A 17867-nucleotide genomic window follows, 5' to 3' on the forward strand; every position below is an offset into this window, starting at 1 on the left:
TAACACTCACCAGAAGCAGCAAGGTTCTGCTGAAGCTCTGTCCTCACAGTCCTCTTCCATAGCGCCCACAACCAGTCACTCACACACATACACACACCCCCAATTAGACCCCACGACCAGTCTCGGTCTCTCTCAGAACAGTCATCTTCCTGACCAGTCTCTCTCTCACATAACACACACTAGTCATCTTCCTGACCAGTCTCTCTCTCAAACAGAAACACATCACCTCCCTGACCTGTCTCTCTCTCAATTACATTCATGGTCTCTTATATACTGTTGCGACCGTCGCTGCTCGACGTCTTCACTCTGCCCTCTTTACCTCTGTGGCAACTCCCTCTGGGTCTGATGGATGGCTGGCTGCCGCGGTGTTTCCATGCCATGTCCCTCCGGCGTCCCCGGACCGGTTCGACGCTGCAACTCCACCATCTTGTCCTGATGCCTAGAGCGTGCCGGCGCATCCCGACTCTTGTACCAGCCAGGGCGTGAACCTCAGGGGCGTCCCCCTGAGATGACATCATCTGCTTCTAATATTTAAAGGTCTTTGAAAATGCTAACAAACTGAGTTAGCAAGGGGATTGCTTCGGCTACGCTTCTCAAGCTACTCTGCCTCCTCAGACTTACCAGAGGTACCCGCTCCTCGGGGGCCTCACTCTTTTCTTTATTTTCAGATTACAGATAGGAACCGGTACTTGCTCCTCGAGAGCCCATGTTCCTGAACACTCTGAAGATTCTCTACTGCCTGGAAGCTATCACTGCTACAAACAAACGTGAGTTACCATCGCTCTCTCAGAGCTTTCCCTGGAACCAGGTACTTGCTCCTCGAGGGCCTAATCCTTTCCAGCTCCTGAGCTTACTTGAGACCTTACGTGAGTTTTGTCATCTAGTTCTAGTCATGAACTCTGCCTACTCTGCCTACTCACTTTCTACAATTTCTCAATAGCTCAGCCATCCTGGGATCGTTCCAGTACCTGAGGGACCACAGCCCTGCCAGGCATATCAGCTCCCTACTGCCACCTCTGCTGGTTTCTAATAACCTGTTTAATAAAAGAAATTGTGTCTGTCTCCATACTCAAGCCTAGCCGGTGGTCCCTCTTGTGGTATCCTCCCGTGGGCGTAGTCATCTGCCATCGGCCCAGGGATCCACCTACTACTATATCAGATCTCATAACAGATTGCTAACTCCCTAGCAGATCTATACAACATATACAAGCTCTCAATCACACACAAATGCTCTCACACCCATTCACACCAGCTCTCACCCAGGCTTCCATTCACACCCAAGCACCCATTCACACACAGACACACCAGCTCTCACCCAGGCACCCATTCACACACAGACACACCAGCTCTCACCCAGGCACCCATTCACTCACAGACACACCAGCTCTCACCCAGGCACTCATTCACACACAGACACACCAGCTGTCACGAAAAACTTCTTCTTTCTTCACTGCAGGGATGGGCTCCAGTTCTGCCGCAGCTTTTTTCGCCACCACTGGAATGGGCTCCCGTGATGGTCGGGGTCAGATTCCTCTTCGTCGCCACGCGGATGGGCTCCCGTGGTGGCCTTGGTCGGGTTTCCTGTTCGCCGCCACTGTCCTGTGGCGGCCTTGCTTGGTCGGGGTCCGGTTTCCTTTTCGCCACCACGGTCTCATGGCGGCCTTGCTTCGCCGGGGTCGGGTTTCCTCTTCGCCGGCACAGGCTAGGCGATGCCTGCCTCACCGGCCAATCAAAACTTCCTCCCTTCTTCCTACTCCCACTGGCAGGTAGAAGGAAGGAGGCTTCCGATTGGCCTGCACGGGGTAAGGCAGAATGAAGGAGGCTTCCCATTGGGCAGTGGAAGTAGGAAGAAAGGAGGCTTCCAATTGGCCCGTGGCGGCTGGAAAAGGGAGAATGAAAGGAGAACGGGGCAGTGGGACACCGGGAGACGGGACACACCTGCCAGTGTTTGGCGACACACTGGTTGAGAAGCGCTGGTCTAGCTTGTTAAGGTTTTCAGTTCAGTTTTTGTCTGTATGTTTCTATTTATACTTTATGGTATCTTTTTTAACATAATATGTTTATGGTGTCTTTATTCTGTATTTGTTGAAGTTCATCTGTGTTCTGTATGTATCATTAAGGTGAGATATTCTGCTAACATGTAGTTTCTGTGTAGGAATTTATAGCAGCCTGGTGTAATATTTGCAGTGTTGCCTTTTGAAAAGTAGGTTTGTTACTGTTTGAGTGTTGTAGTTTCCAGTGTTGTTTTGATATGGGAACACATTTTAAATGGGCAATTTTCTCAGTGGAAGGGAGTGGACAGTGGAGTGCCTCAGGGATCTGTATTGGGACCCTTACTTTTCAATATATTTATAAATGATCTGGAAAGAAATACGACGAGTGAGATAATCAAATTTTCAGATGACACAAAATTGTTCAGAGTAGTTAAATCACAAGCAGATTGTGATAAATTGCAGGAAGACCTTGTGAGACTGGAAAATTGGACATCCAAATGGCAGATGAAATTTAATGTGGATAAGTGCAAGGTGATGCATATAGGGAAAAATAACCCATGCTATAATTACACAATGTTGGGTTCCATATTAGGTGCTACAACCCAAGAAAGAGATCTAGGTGTCATAGTGGATAACACATTGAAATCGTCGGTACAGTGTGCTGCGGCAGTCAAAAAAGCAAACAGAATGTTGGGAATTATTAGAAAGGGAATGGTGAATAAAATGGAAAATGTCATAATGCCTCTGTATCGCTCCATGGTGAGACCGAACCTTGAATACTGTGTACAATTCTGGTTGCCGCATCTCAAAAAAGATATAATTGCGATGGAGAAGGTACAGAGAAGGGCTACCAAAATAAGGGGAATGGAACAGCTCCCCTATGAGGAAAGACTAAAGAGGTTAGGAATTTTCAGCTTGGAGAAGAGACGACTGAGGGGGGATATGATAGCGGTGTTTAAAATCATGAGAGGTCTAGAACGGGTAGATGTGAATCGGTTATTTACTCTTTCGGATAGTAGAAAGACTAGGGGGCACTCCATGAAGTTAGCATGTGGCACATTTAAAACTAATCGGAAAAAGTTCTTTTTTACTCAACGCACAATTAAACTCTGGAATTTGTTGCCAGAGGATGTGGTTAGTGCAGTTAGTATAGCTGTGTTTAAAAAAGGATTGGATAAGGAGAAGTCCATTACCTGCTATTAAGTTCACTTAGAGCAGGGGTCGGGAACCCATGGCTCGCGAGCCAGATATGGCTCTTTTGAGGGCTGCATCTGGCTCGCAGAGGTGTCGCCATACTTCGCGGTTCCCCGCTGACCCAGCTGCTCCCCGGTCCTCCGCCGCCCGGGCTTAAAATGCTGTCAGCCCGGGCGGAACGCGGCAGGACAGCTGGAGTCAGCGGCACCGGCGTGCTCTCTTCTCCCCCCCCCCCCCCCCCGCGGCCCGGAACAGGAAGTGGAGAGCATCGGGTGCCTGCGCGGGAAGAAGAGACCACACTAGCGTGGTCTCTTCTTCCGCGCAGGCACCCGATGCTCACCACTTCCTCTTCCGGGCCGCGGGGGGGAGGAGAAGAGAGCACGCCGACTGGAGTCATCCGGGTGCCTGCGCGGGAGTCATCGGGTGTCAGCCGGGTGCCAGCGCTGGAGTCATCGGGTGCCTGCGCGGGTCTTCCCGCGCAGGCACCCGATGCTCTCCACTTCCTCTTCCGGGCCGCGGGAAGAAGAGAGCACCGGCGTGCTCTCTTCTTCCAGCGGCCCGGAAGAGGAAGTGGAGAGCATCGGGTGCCTGCGCGGGAAGACCCGCGCAGGCACGCTAGTGTCCGACGGGAAGAAGACTGCAGCGCGGCTCGGAGGAAAATGAAAATCTTCAACCGCGGCCGATGGGACTCCGCCTTCGCCTCCGCGAGGGCTGAAAATGAAGGAGGTTAGCGTTGGGAGGTGGCTGCTGCTGCCGCGAGTTCCCGGGGGGGGGGGGGGGGAAGGGGGAGAGAGAGAGTGAATGAATGAGCGAGCAAGCATGTGTGTTTGAGATCCTGTGTGTGTGAGTGAGAGATTGCATGTATGTGAATGATTGAGAGCCTGTATATGTGAAAGAGAGTATGTCTGTGATTGAGATCCTGCCTGTGAGAGAGAGAGCATGAATGTAAGTTTACCATTGGGAACCTGTATGTGTAAGTTTGTAATTGAAAACCTGTTTGTTTGAAAGAGTATGTGTGTATGATTGAGATCCTTTGTGTGTGAGAGAGATCATGTGTATGTATGATTAAGAGCCTGTGTGTATAAGTAAGAGAGAGATCATGTGTGTCTGTGTCTGATTGACAGCTGGTTTAGGTGATGGAGCATGTGAGTATGTGATTGAGAGCCTGTGTTTAAATGAGAGAGAGAGACCATGTGTGTCTGTGTGATTGAGAGCTGATTTAGGTGAGGGAGCATGTGAGTATGTGATTGAGAGCCTGTGTTTAAATGAGAGAGAGAGACCATGTGTGTATGTGTGTGATTGAGAGCTGATTTAGGTGAGGGAGCATGTGAGTATGTGATTGAGAGCCTGTGTGTAAATGAGAGAAAGAGAGGACATGTTTGTAAGCATGTGAATGAGAGTCTGTGTGTGAGAGAAAAAGACAGCATGTATTTATGTGATTGAAAGCCTGTGTGTGTGTAAGCGTGAAAAGATAGACAGCATGTGTGTAAATGTGTAATTAAGAGCCTATATAAGTGAGAGAGAAAAAACATTTGTATATGTGAGTGACTGAGAGCATGTGTGTATAGGTGTGTCATTGAGAGCCAGTGTGAGAGAGAGCGCTGGTATGTGACTGAGAGAGGAGAAAGTTCCAAGCAAACCACCCCACCTCCTGCTAATTCAGAACAATCTCAGGACACCTGGATATCAAACGTTCCCAGGTATGCAGAGCAAAAAAAAGTTTGTATCCTTATTATTTTTCATTACTGGATCTTTGTGTCTGCTATTTTGAAATATTTTGTTGGTATCTGGAAATGTTTTATATGAGTTTTTAATTATTGGATATTCCACTCATCAGCTGTTTCGAAATCTGTTCTTTTTGTTAGTACAGTTTTACTGCTGATGATTTTATATTTCTTGATTTGTTTTATAAGGATGGGTGATGTTTCTTTTTTCCTTTGTTACACTGCATACAGAGACTCTGGCTTGTTGCAGTTTCCAATTCAGTTTTTGTCTGCATGCTTCTTGTTATGCGTTTTGGTCTCTTTATTCTATGTTAGGTGAGGGACAGCACGTGATTCAGGTGAGGTTTTCTGCTGGCGTGTAGTTTCTGTGTAGGACTCTATAGCAGCCTGACTTGGTCCGTTTTCCTAATAGGAGATGTATTGGTGTCTTAAGGCCTGGTGTAATATTTTCAGAGACTTATTGTACTTTAAAAGTGTGATCTTACATAAAATGCACACATTTACTTGTATTTAGTTTTAAACATATTGTATGGCTCTCATGGAATTACATTTTAAAATATGTGGCGTTTATGGCTCTCTCAGCCAAAAAGGTTCCTGACCCCTGACTTAGAGAATAGCCACTGCCATTAGCAATGGTAACATGGAATAGACTTGGTTTTTGGGTAATTGCCAGGTTCTTATGGCCTGGATTGGCCACTGTTGGAAACAGGATGCTGGGCTTGATCGACCCTTGGTCTGACCCAGTATGGCATTTTCTTATGTTACAATGGCTTAATATCATATGGGTTCCAAGTGTCTCTTTTGCAGGGTTTTCTAGTTGGCACTACAACAGTGCATTTAAAAATAATATACATGTTGTTGTGATATTTTAATATCAGCAGACTATAATTGTCCTTTTACAAGTAACATCTGTTATTTTAAATGTATAATGTATGTGTAGTAAGGATGGGGTGCAAGGTTCTAAGGTTCACTTAGGGTACCTAATATCCTGGTGCCAGTGTGCCAAAGTCCCCTATTGTTCTCCCATTTCTCCAGGGGGCAAATGTTGGGGAATCGTGGGAGGTAGGTCAAGAGGGTTGCGGGCAGTGTGGGTAGCTTCCTAGAAATATTATCACTGCTCCTATCTGCCAGTCCTCTGGGAACTCTGACCTGTACTTTCTCCCTTCTCCAAGATTTCAAATCACTGAAAAGGAAAGACTCCACTGCGACCGCCGCCCCCCCCCCCCCGTGCCCTTTGGAGAGGGAGGAGGGGCACTATCTCATCCCTTGCCTCCGGCAGCAGATTGTTTTGAGCTGCCCCTGCTATGTCCTAGGTGGGCTCTGAAGTCTGGTTCTTCCCGTGCTGGCGCTGGAACTTTGTCCAAGAATGGGCCCTGGCTGGAGTTGGGGTTTGCGGTTGCTCTATGATCTTGCTGTGGTGTGTGTTTCGATGAGGGCGGGGGTATTGGCTCTCTTCAGTGCCTGCGCTTGGAGGGCGGGGTCTCTCAGTCTGGGCGTTTAAGCCGCGGTGATGCTCTGGCCGTGCTCTGGCTATTCTCGGGCTGCAGCAGGGTGGCGTTGCTCGCCTTGCGCCGCTCGTCTCGCCTGGCCTGGAAAGTCCATGTCGCTTTTTGCGGGCAGCAGTCGCCGAGCCTGTAATGTTGCCCTGTGTTGGCCGGGCGCGTTGGGCTGCGGAGGTGGGTTGGTGGGGCTGCGGCTCGCAGAGGCTCCGTGTAAAGGCTCGCCACTCGGCCGCACCTGCTCGTCGCATCGCCGGGATAGGGCTGCGCCGCTTCCGCGCTCCGGTAGGTGCGGGCGGGCATGAGAGAACGCACAGGCCGCGCTTTTTACACGCGAAAAGGCGCCGCAGGCAGCTGAGAGTTGGGGGAAGTGGGTGGAAAGTTTTTCGACGGTGTCGGCGCGACGTTCCCGGCCCAGAGCTTGTGGACTTGCTGGTCTCGCATCACTGGCCGCAGACAAAAAGCGGCTGGTCCGGGGGCCGCTCGCCCCGGAGGTGGCCACGGCCATTCACACGCATGTCGTCTTCTTTGCAGATTTCGGAAGGAGAGTTCGGGGCGGGAGGAGGACCGTCTCTGGCGGCCGCTGCTGCAGCGTAAGTGTAAAAAGGAGCAAAGTTTGTTGGCGCCGGCCTGAGCGGGGAGCAGCCGCAAGCACACCGGACGTGGTTCCCCCTGCACTCGCAGCCTGCTCAACCCTCTGCAGTCTCTGCTGTCCTAGCTGCAGACACTGCTGCATGGGGTACAGGCCCTGCTGGAAGCAGTTCTGTGTTGGAAGAAATTACTAGCGCTAGGAGTTTGCTTTTGCTGTCAGTCGCTTGTTAATTCTTTTGAGGGCGAAGAAACAATGGCTAGTGCACATTTGCTTTACGGAAGGAAAGTGACCAGTTATTTGATGCAGTGCTTCTGCTGTGAGGTGTGCAGTCAGAGTTTCCTTGGCAGTTTGTGAGGGGGTGAGGCAAGCTTGCTGCAAAGATCCCCCTGCTAGATACACGTTCCCGGCCCGTTATAAAATCGCAGAGTGGGGAACTGCAGAAATAGATTTGTCCGTCTGCATTATGAATGTAATTACTGGACCTAGGCTGACTACCTGTGGGAGCTATATCCCAGAATGAGCACACTGCAAGCAAAATGCATAGTGAGTGATCCGAAAGCTGCATATTTATAAAACTTCAATTGAATATTTACTTTTTATATTCTGATTCCGTTGTTAGAAAGGCACAGTTGCCAGCACCACTTCTCTTGAGAATGCCACCTTCATTTGCACAGTCGCCCTGAGCTTCTGTCTTCCCTCTTCATTTGGATTCCACATTTGTTTCCATTGAATGTTCTTGGGAGCAGGCTACAAGGGGCAGATGTGACGGTTTTTCATTTATGTGAGAGTGGGATTAGTCTGGTTTTTTGCTTGCTCATATTCTGTGATAAATGAGATGGCTGTCAAACTTGCTGATTCAGAGATCACTGTCTAAATTTTATTTGAAAAATTAGTCTGAGGTTAGAAATGAATGTTGGCATGTCTTATTTAAAAATGTCTAGATGCAGAATGATGATATTGCCTTCTAGTAATATCTGCTAGAGTTTTTCATAATGGAATGATAGGCAAGAAAAGATCAGGCACATAAAATGCCTTCTAGCTTTCTGCACACTTCATACTTAAAGGAACAGTACCCCGGCTCTGCACTTTATTACATTGTAAATAAATAGTTTAACAGACTCTTTAAGTATGGTAGTTTGATTAAGAGTATTAATAGTTAAACTTTCAGCTCTCATAGCTTAAAATCAGCCGAGCACAGAAGAACTCTTGCCTTTACTCATGCTCTGTTGCCCACCAAGAATATGGAGCGGAGGTTGTTTGTGGGAACGATGGGGCCTTTCAAGGGTCTCACTCCCAGAGCTCTTCCATAGATCCTTTTATTCCTTCACTCATATTGTGGTGTTGAAGAGAGATACTGATTTCTTTTTTTATAATTGTTTTTATTATAGAGAGAAAAAAGTCAGTGTGTAACTTCAGGCATTCAGTAATAGTGTAATTTAAAAAAAAAACAAACCTTAAGACATTACCACATTTTGGGGCTTCTACACTAAAGCTTAGCATGTGTGCTAAAGCCATTTAACATGATTAATTGCATGCACCATAACCCTTATCCATAAGTATCAAATTATATAGTCTCACAATGTTTTTTTTTTTTTAATCAAAAAATTCTAAATCTTTATTAGCATTAACAAAATAAATTAAAATATATAATACAATATCTTAATCATAATTAATAGTTAAAAAAATTCATTCTCACCATCCAATCACAGATATCAAAACACAAGACAAAACATACACCCACGTGTTAAACATAGTTAACAATTTTCAAAGAACATTCCCGATGTGTTTCCTAACAAATGTAAAGTGGATCTGTGCAGAAAAAAACACTTTATCCAGCAAATTTCTTCACTTTCCCAAAGGTGAATATAGTCTCAACAGTACCAATCTTCATGAAAATAAACACAAATCTCACACTTCCAATAACTTCTCCAGAAAGAAGTATTCCTAAAACGACTGTCACGTTTCACATATCTCAAATGTACAATAACGGGTAGATTTAAAAAAAATGCGCACATGCGTCCATGTGAGCGTGTTCCCGGCATGCCCACATGGATGTAGCGACTTTATAACATGCGCCCATTGCCACACGCATGTTATAAAATGAGATTCCAGTGTGGACAATTTTAATATTAGTCCGCGTGTGTGTGGGCAGGTGTTGTCAGGCGTGCAATGGGGGGGATTTAAAAACAAAACAAAAACCGCGCGGTGACGGAAGTAGGCCTTTCCCAGTTCCCTCCCAGTCCATTCCAATTAGGAAAGTTCCTTCCAGTCTACCCTTCCTACCTTATCCCTTCTCCTCCCTGACCTCTAACCCCTTCCTATCTAGGCAAATTTTTTTGTTAAATTACTTACTGCTCCTTCGAAGCAGAAGTAACTTCCGCACACCGGCATCAGGCTGGTGCATGCTTCCCCGGGACAGGGCCTAATGGCTGCAGTTCCGGCTGGCCTTGCCCCTTTGAGACAGCCCGGCACTTCTGCGCATACCAGGAGACGTGATTGGCCGGGCCGTTTCTAAAATGTGCTTGGTGCGTGCAGGGCCCAGCCACACACGTATCCCCCGATATTTGTGCACATTGGGCTTTGAAAATTTGCCCATAAATATTCAGTTTCTTCAACCACAAACAATGGTCATCTTAGTTCTTGGATCACATTGCCAAAGGAGCTGATGTAATATAGTGCGCTCAGCCTAGCGGACATCTTGATGCGTGGTTGGATGAGCGTTTTGGACATGCTAGAATAACTCCCAATGTAATAATGAGATTAGCATGTCCAAAACCTGCATCCAAACCAATGCATTTCTAATAATGCTCATCACATGTAAATGCCATGTAGATGAGGCTATTACCCCGATGCAAAAAAAAATCACCATGCGTCCGACGCGCAAATTTTAACCGGCAAAAATTAACGCCAGCCCCAGAGCTAGCATTAAGTCTTGAAGTGCCATAAAAAAAATACAGCTTTTTTTCTGGTTCCTCCTACTTAATATTATTGCGATACCAAGTAGGAGGAACCACAGAAAGCATCATGAAGAAAAGTCTTGACAGTGGTCAGGTTAGGAAAGTGAACACTAAAGTTTACCAGCATCCGTTTTCCTAATCTGTTGCTGGGTGCAGGTTAGGAAAACGGACACTTGTTAATTGAGTGTTCATTTTCCTAACCTGCACACAGTCATGTCTCCTGGGCGCCTGATGCCAAAGAAGCGCTAAAGACACAGAATTGATCCCTAGCTCGTTCCTTTTTAGTGTGGCACCTCATTTTATCGTGCACCCAGGAGAGGTGAATGGGCACTCAATATGAGTGCCCGTTTTCTATGTGCTTTTATTGCATCATCCCCAAAAACTTCAAATCGGCTTTTACTAAGGAGTAGCAAGTACACTGGACAAACCAGATAGCTTTTCCAAAGTTCTCCACAAGAATACATGGGTGCTCTTTCAAACTTGAAAGCTGCTCAGACTTAAATTAGCACTAAAACCCTAGTATGCATGCTAAATTGCTTTAAGAAGACATTTAACAAATGTATGGAAATGAATTATGTCAGTTGCACTCTAAACTTTCACAGATATGCTGTTCACCTGCTGTTTGGTGCTCTCAGTAACACCTAAAATGTAACACCTGCCTTGGATTAATATAACATTTTAGTTCATATCTTGAAATCCTAAAGATGTAGGATATGTACCTGCTCGAGCAAGTGGAGTTGGGAGATGAGTGGAATAGAGACCATGGGTGTGAGAGACATGAGTAGGGGGTGGGGGGGATAAGAGAGGAGGACAGGAGGTGGTCAGAGAAGTCCTGGGACTGGAAGAGCATAGGAATAACAAGAGATCAAAGAGGTAACTGTGGCCATGGATCTTTGTGCGCTTTTCTCTGATCTAAGGAACTGATATTTAATGTGTTTCCTAGTATTGACTGAAGCTATGGGCATGAGGTCTAATGCTATTATTTATAAATGTGCTCTTTTGCTGCCAGGGAGCACACTGTAACTTTCCAGTATCTGCTCCAGAATATTGAGTTTTATTCTTGAGCGGAGCAAAACATCTGTTGGCATGGTCATGTGCCTTCCTCTGTAATGCTTGACGTAGCCTCCAGCTTCTGTTCAGGTCCTTCTCTTTCTTTCTGATGGATGGAAAAGGCATGTGCTTTTGGGAATCCTTGACTTCTTCTCCCATCCCTTCTTCCCCAGCTGTGCTTTTCTTCATTTGTTCACCAACCCCTAGATTCATCAAAATGCTGTAATATTGCAGGCCTAACACCCGTGATAAGAAAAAGGGGCGTGTTTAGGGTAATTTTAGAGTTACCTTACCAAGTGGTAACATATTCTCTCTCTCATACTACCTATGCAAAGCGCTATATATAAGGCCCTCATAGTAGTCAAGTATTTATATCTCCATAGGAGGGGCAGCTAATAGCTCGAGGTGAGGTGTTTGTTCAGGGGCCAGTTTTTCATGCATAGGGAGACGTATGAACAGCATAGTACACCTCTGTGAAGATTTGAGGTCATTTACAGTGAGGAAAGTCTCACAAAGATGACATTTCTACTATGTTCTCTTGATCTAGCAAGATAACATAGTACAAAATTTCATCTTTGTGAGACTTCCCTCATTCCAAATGATGTCAAATCTTCGAGGTGTACTGTGCTGTTCATACATCTCCCTATGCATACAAAACTGCATTTATTTATTTATTTTGAACTTTTTATAACGACATTCATGTGGCAAGCTACATATCATATTGGTTTCCAGTGGCATATAAATAGCTGCATGCTGTGAAGGTCTTTCTCTCTTTCATGTTTCTGGCGTTAAAACCGTGCCATAGCATATGGTGCAATATTGCCCCTCACTTTCATAAATCCAACCTAAACTCCTCCCTCATCCCCCCCCTCCCAACATTTGCATTCGCGCTGTGCCAATACTGCTATTATTGCATGTGTAAATGCCATATTGCATTTTGATGAATGGGCCTAACATAGACAGTGCAGGCTCCTTCCTCTGATCTGACTACTATGCTCCTGCTCCATCACTACTACACCACAGTCACCTCTTCCCCTTCTACCTGCAATGCAGTAGGCCTCCTACTTTAGTCTCCACTTTCCTGGCACAGACATTCTCTTGGGGAAGTTACTTCAAATGTTTTGTGCATACCTTGACAGGAATGAACCTTATTCATATGCCAGAATATGTTTGTAATCCCAAATTTACTGTTTATCCTTTTATAAGAACATAAGATATACTGTACTGGGTCAAACCAAGGGTACATCATGCTCAGTATTCTGTCTCCAACAGTGGCCAGCCCAAGTCACAAATACCTGACTTGTTCCTAAACATTAAATAGATCCCATGGTACTAATCCCACTGTCGCTCCTTGTGACCTTGGGCAAGTCACTTTTCCCATCTGTTGTCTCAGGTACAAAATTAGATTGTAAGCCCTGTGTGGATAGGGAAATATCTATAGTACCTGAATGTAATCCGCTTTGATGTACACTGTGAAGTGCCGAAAAGCGGAATATAAAATAAATAATGCTGGCAACAAACAGTGGCTATTCCTATTGATTAATAGGAGTTTATGGACTTCTCCAGGAACTTATCCAAACCTTTTTTTAACCAAGCCTCGCTAACTGCCTTTACCATATCCTTTAACAAATTCCAGAGCTTAATTGTGCATTGAGTGAGAGAGTTTTCTCCGATTAGTCTTAAATGTGCTACTTGCTAACTTCATGGAATGCCTCCTAGTCCTTCTATTATTCAAAAGTGTAAATAACAGATTTAAATCTACTCGTTCAAGACCTCTCATGATCTTAAAGACCTCTATCATATCCCCGCTCAGCCGTCTCTTCTCCAGGCTGAACAGCCCTAACCTCTTTAGCTTTTCCTCATAGGGGATTGTTCCATGCCCTTTATCATTTTGGTCGCCTATCTCTGTACTTTCTCCAGTGCAACTTTATCTTTTTTGAGATGTGGCAACCAGAATTGCACATAGTATTCAAGGTGCGGTCTAACCATTGAGTGATAGAGGCATTATTACATCTTCCGTTCTATTTGCCATTCCATTCCTAACTATTTCTAACATTCTGTTTGTTTTTTTGACCGCCGTAGCATACTGAGCAGACTATTTGAATGTATTATCAACTAAGACACCTAGATCTTTTTCCTGGGTGGTAACTCTTAAAAATAGAACGTAATATTGTGTAGCTACAGCATGGGGCTTTTTCTATATCTTTCTTACCTGCATTGTACCAATGATAGCTGTATTCTTGAATTCATAGTTTAATTTTTATAGGCAACATATCAAGGTGTGCTTGAAAATTCTTCTATAAATGGCATTGTAGGTACTCTGCTCTCATATGTACTCTTGGCAACTATCATTTCTCTTTCTCCTACCCCTTCTTTAGTGAAAACTGAATAAAACGTTTTAGCATTTCTGCTTTTTCCTCATCTTCTGAGTCTTATAGTAGTGCGGTGGCTCACAGGATGCTTCTGTGAGCCACCGCACTCAGCCTGGGTTTTGCTGGCCTCCTCCCGCAAAGCAGACGCCACCAGCACTGGACTTCGACATGTGCGGCACACCGCCGTCTGTCTTCAGCTGCCCTGGGCCTGCTTATGTGCGTGCTGAGACTTAAAAGGCCTCTGTGGTACCCTTGTAAAAAGCTGGCCAGAATTTCACCCCCCCCCCCCCTCCCGAAGCCTCAACAGCAGGGTTCTCTGTCCCTTGCTCATCAGTATATGTTGCCTTGGTCTTGTGTCCCAGTTCTCTTATCTCATTCCTGTGGTCCTTTTGTTCTAGCATTCCTGCCTTGTTCTGGAGTCTTTAACTTACCTGGTCCTTGTTCTCCTTTTTCTGCTTGCTCCTGTTGCGCCTTCTGTTCTCTTTGTTTTTATTTTGGCCTGATTTCTTGGATTCTGACTCCAGCTCTGGACTTGACCCATGCTTTGGACCTGACCATACGCTGTCTGCTGCCTGCCCCAACTATCTGCTTACTACTTCGTCTTCTCTGTCTGGCGGCTTCCCTGACATTTGCCTGGCTTTGGATTCTCATAAGAACATGCCATACTGGGTCAGACCAAGGGTCCATCAAGCCTAGCATCCTATTCTAACAGTGGCCAATCCAGGCCATAAGAACCTGGCAAGTACCCAAAAACTGTCTATTCCATGTTACTGTTGCTAGTAACAGCAGTGGCTATTTTCTAAGTCAATGGACTTCTCCTCCAGGAACTTATCCAATCATTTTTTAAACACAGCTATACTAACTGCACTAACCACATCCTCTGGCAACAAATTCCGGAGTTTAATTGTACGTTGAGTGAAAAAGGACTTCCTCCTATTAGTTTTAAATGTGCCACATGCTAACTTCATGGAGTGCCCCCTAGTCTATTATCCGAAAGAGTAAATAACCGATTCACATCTACCCATTCTAGACCTCTCATGATTTTAAACACCTTTATCATATCCCCACCTCAGCCGTCTCTTCTCCAAGCTGAAAAGTCCTAACCTCTTTAGTCTTTCCTCATAGGGAAGCTGTTCCATTCCCCTATGATTGGTGCCACATTGCGAGCATGCCTGCTGGGCCCACACTGACAGCTGGTGGGCTGGGATAAACACTGTGGATCCATAATGCCTGGAAGATGGGAATGAAGAGAAGAGGTATGGGGGTGGCTTGCAGGAATGACGGCTGCTACCTGGTGATTAATACCCTTATTCAATAAACGTTCACATGGTTAATGCGACTCCAACATTGCTTTATGCTTCAACGGCAAGAGGAAATGTGGAAAAGAAGAATGAAGAAATAGGATTTACATCCAGACAACATCTAACAAGGCATTGATCTGAGCAGTACGAGTATACAAACATCAGGGTAACTTGCTCGATATGACGGTTACTACCCTCAAACATTAAGCCTTATACTTCACTTTGATGCAGCTCCAACACTGCTCTCTGCATCAATGGCGAGGGTGGAAGGAAATTAGAATTAAAAAAAAAAGTTACCAATGAGGGCCCTGAACTCAGCGGTCGGAGTAACAGATAAGTATGAGAAAATTAAGTGTGAAAGTTTGCTGGGCAGACTAGATGGGCCTATTGGTCCTCTTCTGCCGTCATTTCTATGGTGGACAAGCCCTGTGGCGGGGCAGACTTGAGCTTCACCTATACTAGCTGCATCCCCGCAAGTTGATCCCTTGGGTTCTGGCGGCTGGCAGGTCTTAGGCGAGTCCTTAGGGGGATGAAGAGTAGAGTGCTGATGTACAGCCTTGTGGGTGTTGTGCCCTTAGTCTCTCTCAGTTCTACTGGAAAAGAAAATTATGCAGCTGTTGCTGTGGAATCCTGGGAAAGTGGGAATTCTGAAAATAAGTGTGAATTTATAAAAATCATTACCGAAATTGGGTAAAAAAAATCCAAACTGGGTGATTATATGTCAAGTTCTTAGACGGAGCTTTTACTGAGAGGTCTGGATAAGTTCTTGGAGGAGAAGTCCATTACCTGCTATTAATTAAGTTGACTTATAAAATAGCTACTGCTATTACTAGCAACTTTCACATGGAATAGACTTAGTTTTTGGGTACTTGCCAGGTTCTTATGGTCTGGATTGGCCACTGTTGGAAACAGGATGCTGGGCTTGATGGACCCTTGGTCTGACCCAGTATGGCATGTTCTTATCATACAGTACCAAGGGTCCACCATTCCTGAAGGTGTTACAGCATTTCTGGCCTTCCTGCTTTCACTGACTTATCTGAAGAAAATGTCTTTTTTTTTTCTTCCATTTATGCTTCCATTTTCCTGATTTCTTTTTCTGCTTCTTTTAGCTTAGTTAGATATTCTTTTCCATGTTTTTTTTTTGTGATCCTTTTGTACTTTTTGAATACTAATCTTGTCCCTTATTGCAGCCACCTCTTTGGAAAACCATACCCATTTTCTTTTCCTTATGTAAAGATCTGCTTTTGCTTTAGCTCCTTTCCACTTTATACACTTCCTCCCACTCTGCCAGAGCCTCATTAGATACTTCCCCATTGTATTAAAGTCAATATTTTTGAAATCTAAGTGTTTTAATTTTGTATGACACCTCTCCGCCTTGGTAGCTAGATATGTTTTTATCTGTTGTCATTTTCTATATTGCTAAATGGTCCATCCATTTCTGCCAGCAGGTTGTTTAGAGTTGTAACTGCTGCTCTGTGCAGGTTACCTCCATGCAAAAATTACCGCAGGTTACCAGATTTCTTCATTTCCATCCTCTAGCCACTAGGGACCCTCTGTCTCTATCCCATACCCTTTTGAATTCCAAAACTGTTCTCGTCTTAACCTCTTCTAGAAGGACATTCCATGCATGCACCACATTTTCCACTAAGACAAATTTTTTGACTCTATTCCTGAGTCATGACCCCTAGTTCTACAGCAGCTTTTCCATTGGAAAAGGTTGGATTTCATGTGCAGCAGCTATACCTTTCAGGTATCTCCCTTGTCTCTTCTCTAGGATAGACAGGTCCTTCAGTCTCATCTCATAGGGCTTTTTGTGTAGAACTGGTACCATTTGTTGACTTTCTTTGGACTGCATCCATTCTGTCTCTATCCATTTTGAGATATGGTCTCCAGTACTGCAGAAGAGGCTTCACAAACAACCTGTGTAGCGGCATTATCTCCTCCTTTTTTTTTTTTCCTGCTGGCTCTTCCTCTGTATATGCAGTCCAGTATCCTGCTGCCCTTTTGCTGCCTTTAGATTGTCAGTCGCTATCACCCCTAGTCTCTTTCCTGTTGCATTTTGTCCTTCATCACATAGATCTTTTTGGGATTTCTGCACCCCAAATGTATGACTTTCTTCATGGCATTGAATAGTAGCTGCCAAAAGTTTGACCAAGCCTCCTTAGAACACTTCTTACTCTCTCTATTCCTCTGGTTGTTTCCACTCTGTTGTAGATCTTAGTGTCATCCACAAAAAAGACAAACTTTTCCTTCTAACCCTTCTGCAATATTGCTCAAAGATACTGAACGGGCCCCAAAAACTATCTTTGAGCCACTCCACTTATCCTTCTGCCCTTTACCACTATTTACTGTTGTCTGTCAGTCAACCAATTTGTAATCCATTTCCCCACCTTGGGACTTTGTGCAGCACAGTATCAAAAGCTTTGCTGTCATGAGGAGGGCGGCATTTATTTTTTTTTTTAATATGTAAATAAATTTTATTGTCAATCAGAACATGAATATAACAAACAATGAGCAGAACAATCAAAACAAAACAGAGGTGTACAGCAAAATTGCCTGTGTATACAAAATTATAACAAATTGTGATTGACCAGTTTATAAACGGACTCCAACCCCTCCTCCCACCTCCCCACACATCTGGGAATACACTGAAAGAATGAGAGAGAGGAAGAAAGAACACCCGGTTAAGCTAATGAAAATACATACAAGAAAAAATGTTTGGATTTTGGATTGGACGGGGAATTGAAAGAATCTGCAGAGCACAGAAAAGATAGGCAGCATCGGGAAGTAATCGAGGGAGGAGGGCTTGCCTATTGAGCCATAAGGTGTAATGCCCCCACATTCTTATGAATGCACCCATGCGATCATTATGTACTGCATTTTGAGTTTTCCTAATTTTATTATGCATTTTTATATTTTTTATTTGATGTGAACCTCTTTGTGTAGTTAAGAGAAGCAAACAAAATTGTCCATCTCTACAGTGCCTACCATTCCTTCAGAGAATCCCATGGTTTTATCTCCTGTTTTGTTAAATTCAAATATTGTCTTTGTGTGCTGCTGTGTGGTCAGGATTAGCCAGAGAACAGACTCCAGGTTGGATTTTTCCTTTATCCCCAGAGACTTTACATGCTAGTGTTGACTGGGTCACTAAGCTGATATCCATAACTTCAGGACCCTCAAATTT

At 44.8% G+C, this 17867-nt stretch overlaps 1 protein-coding gene across 13 annotated transcripts in view; it reads left to right on the forward strand.

Moving 5' to 3' along the window:
• Positions 1 to 6250: 6250 nt before the first annotated feature.
• The window catches only part of CXXC5 (CXXC finger protein 5), a 446772-nt gene continuing 435155 nt past the window's right edge, over positions 6251 to 17867 (forward strand). For 3 of the 13 annotated variants that reach the window (XM_029583295.1, XM_029583292.1, XM_029583302.1), the window contains exons 1-2: positions 6405 to 6588; positions 6946 to 7004. Coding sequence is in view for 2 of the 13 variants with exons in the window: in XM_029583303.1 (XP_029439163.1) it covers positions 6550 to 6696; positions 6946 to 7004 (206 nt within the window). In the remaining 11 variants the exon portion in view is untranslated. Of the gene's footprint in view, positions 6330 to 6402; positions 6697 to 6945; positions 7005 to 17867 lie in introns of those variants that run through there. The other 10 variants (XR_003853340.1, XM_029583303.1, XM_029583293.1 and 7 more) reach the window with 7 other exon arrangements.

The sequence above is a fragment of the Rhinatrema bivittatum genome, chromosome 18, assembly GCF_901001135.1.
Source record: "Rhinatrema bivittatum chromosome 18, aRhiBiv1.1, whole genome shotgun sequence".
Lineage (NCBI taxonomy): Eukaryota > Metazoa > Chordata > Amphibia > Gymnophiona > Rhinatrematidae > Rhinatrema > Rhinatrema bivittatum.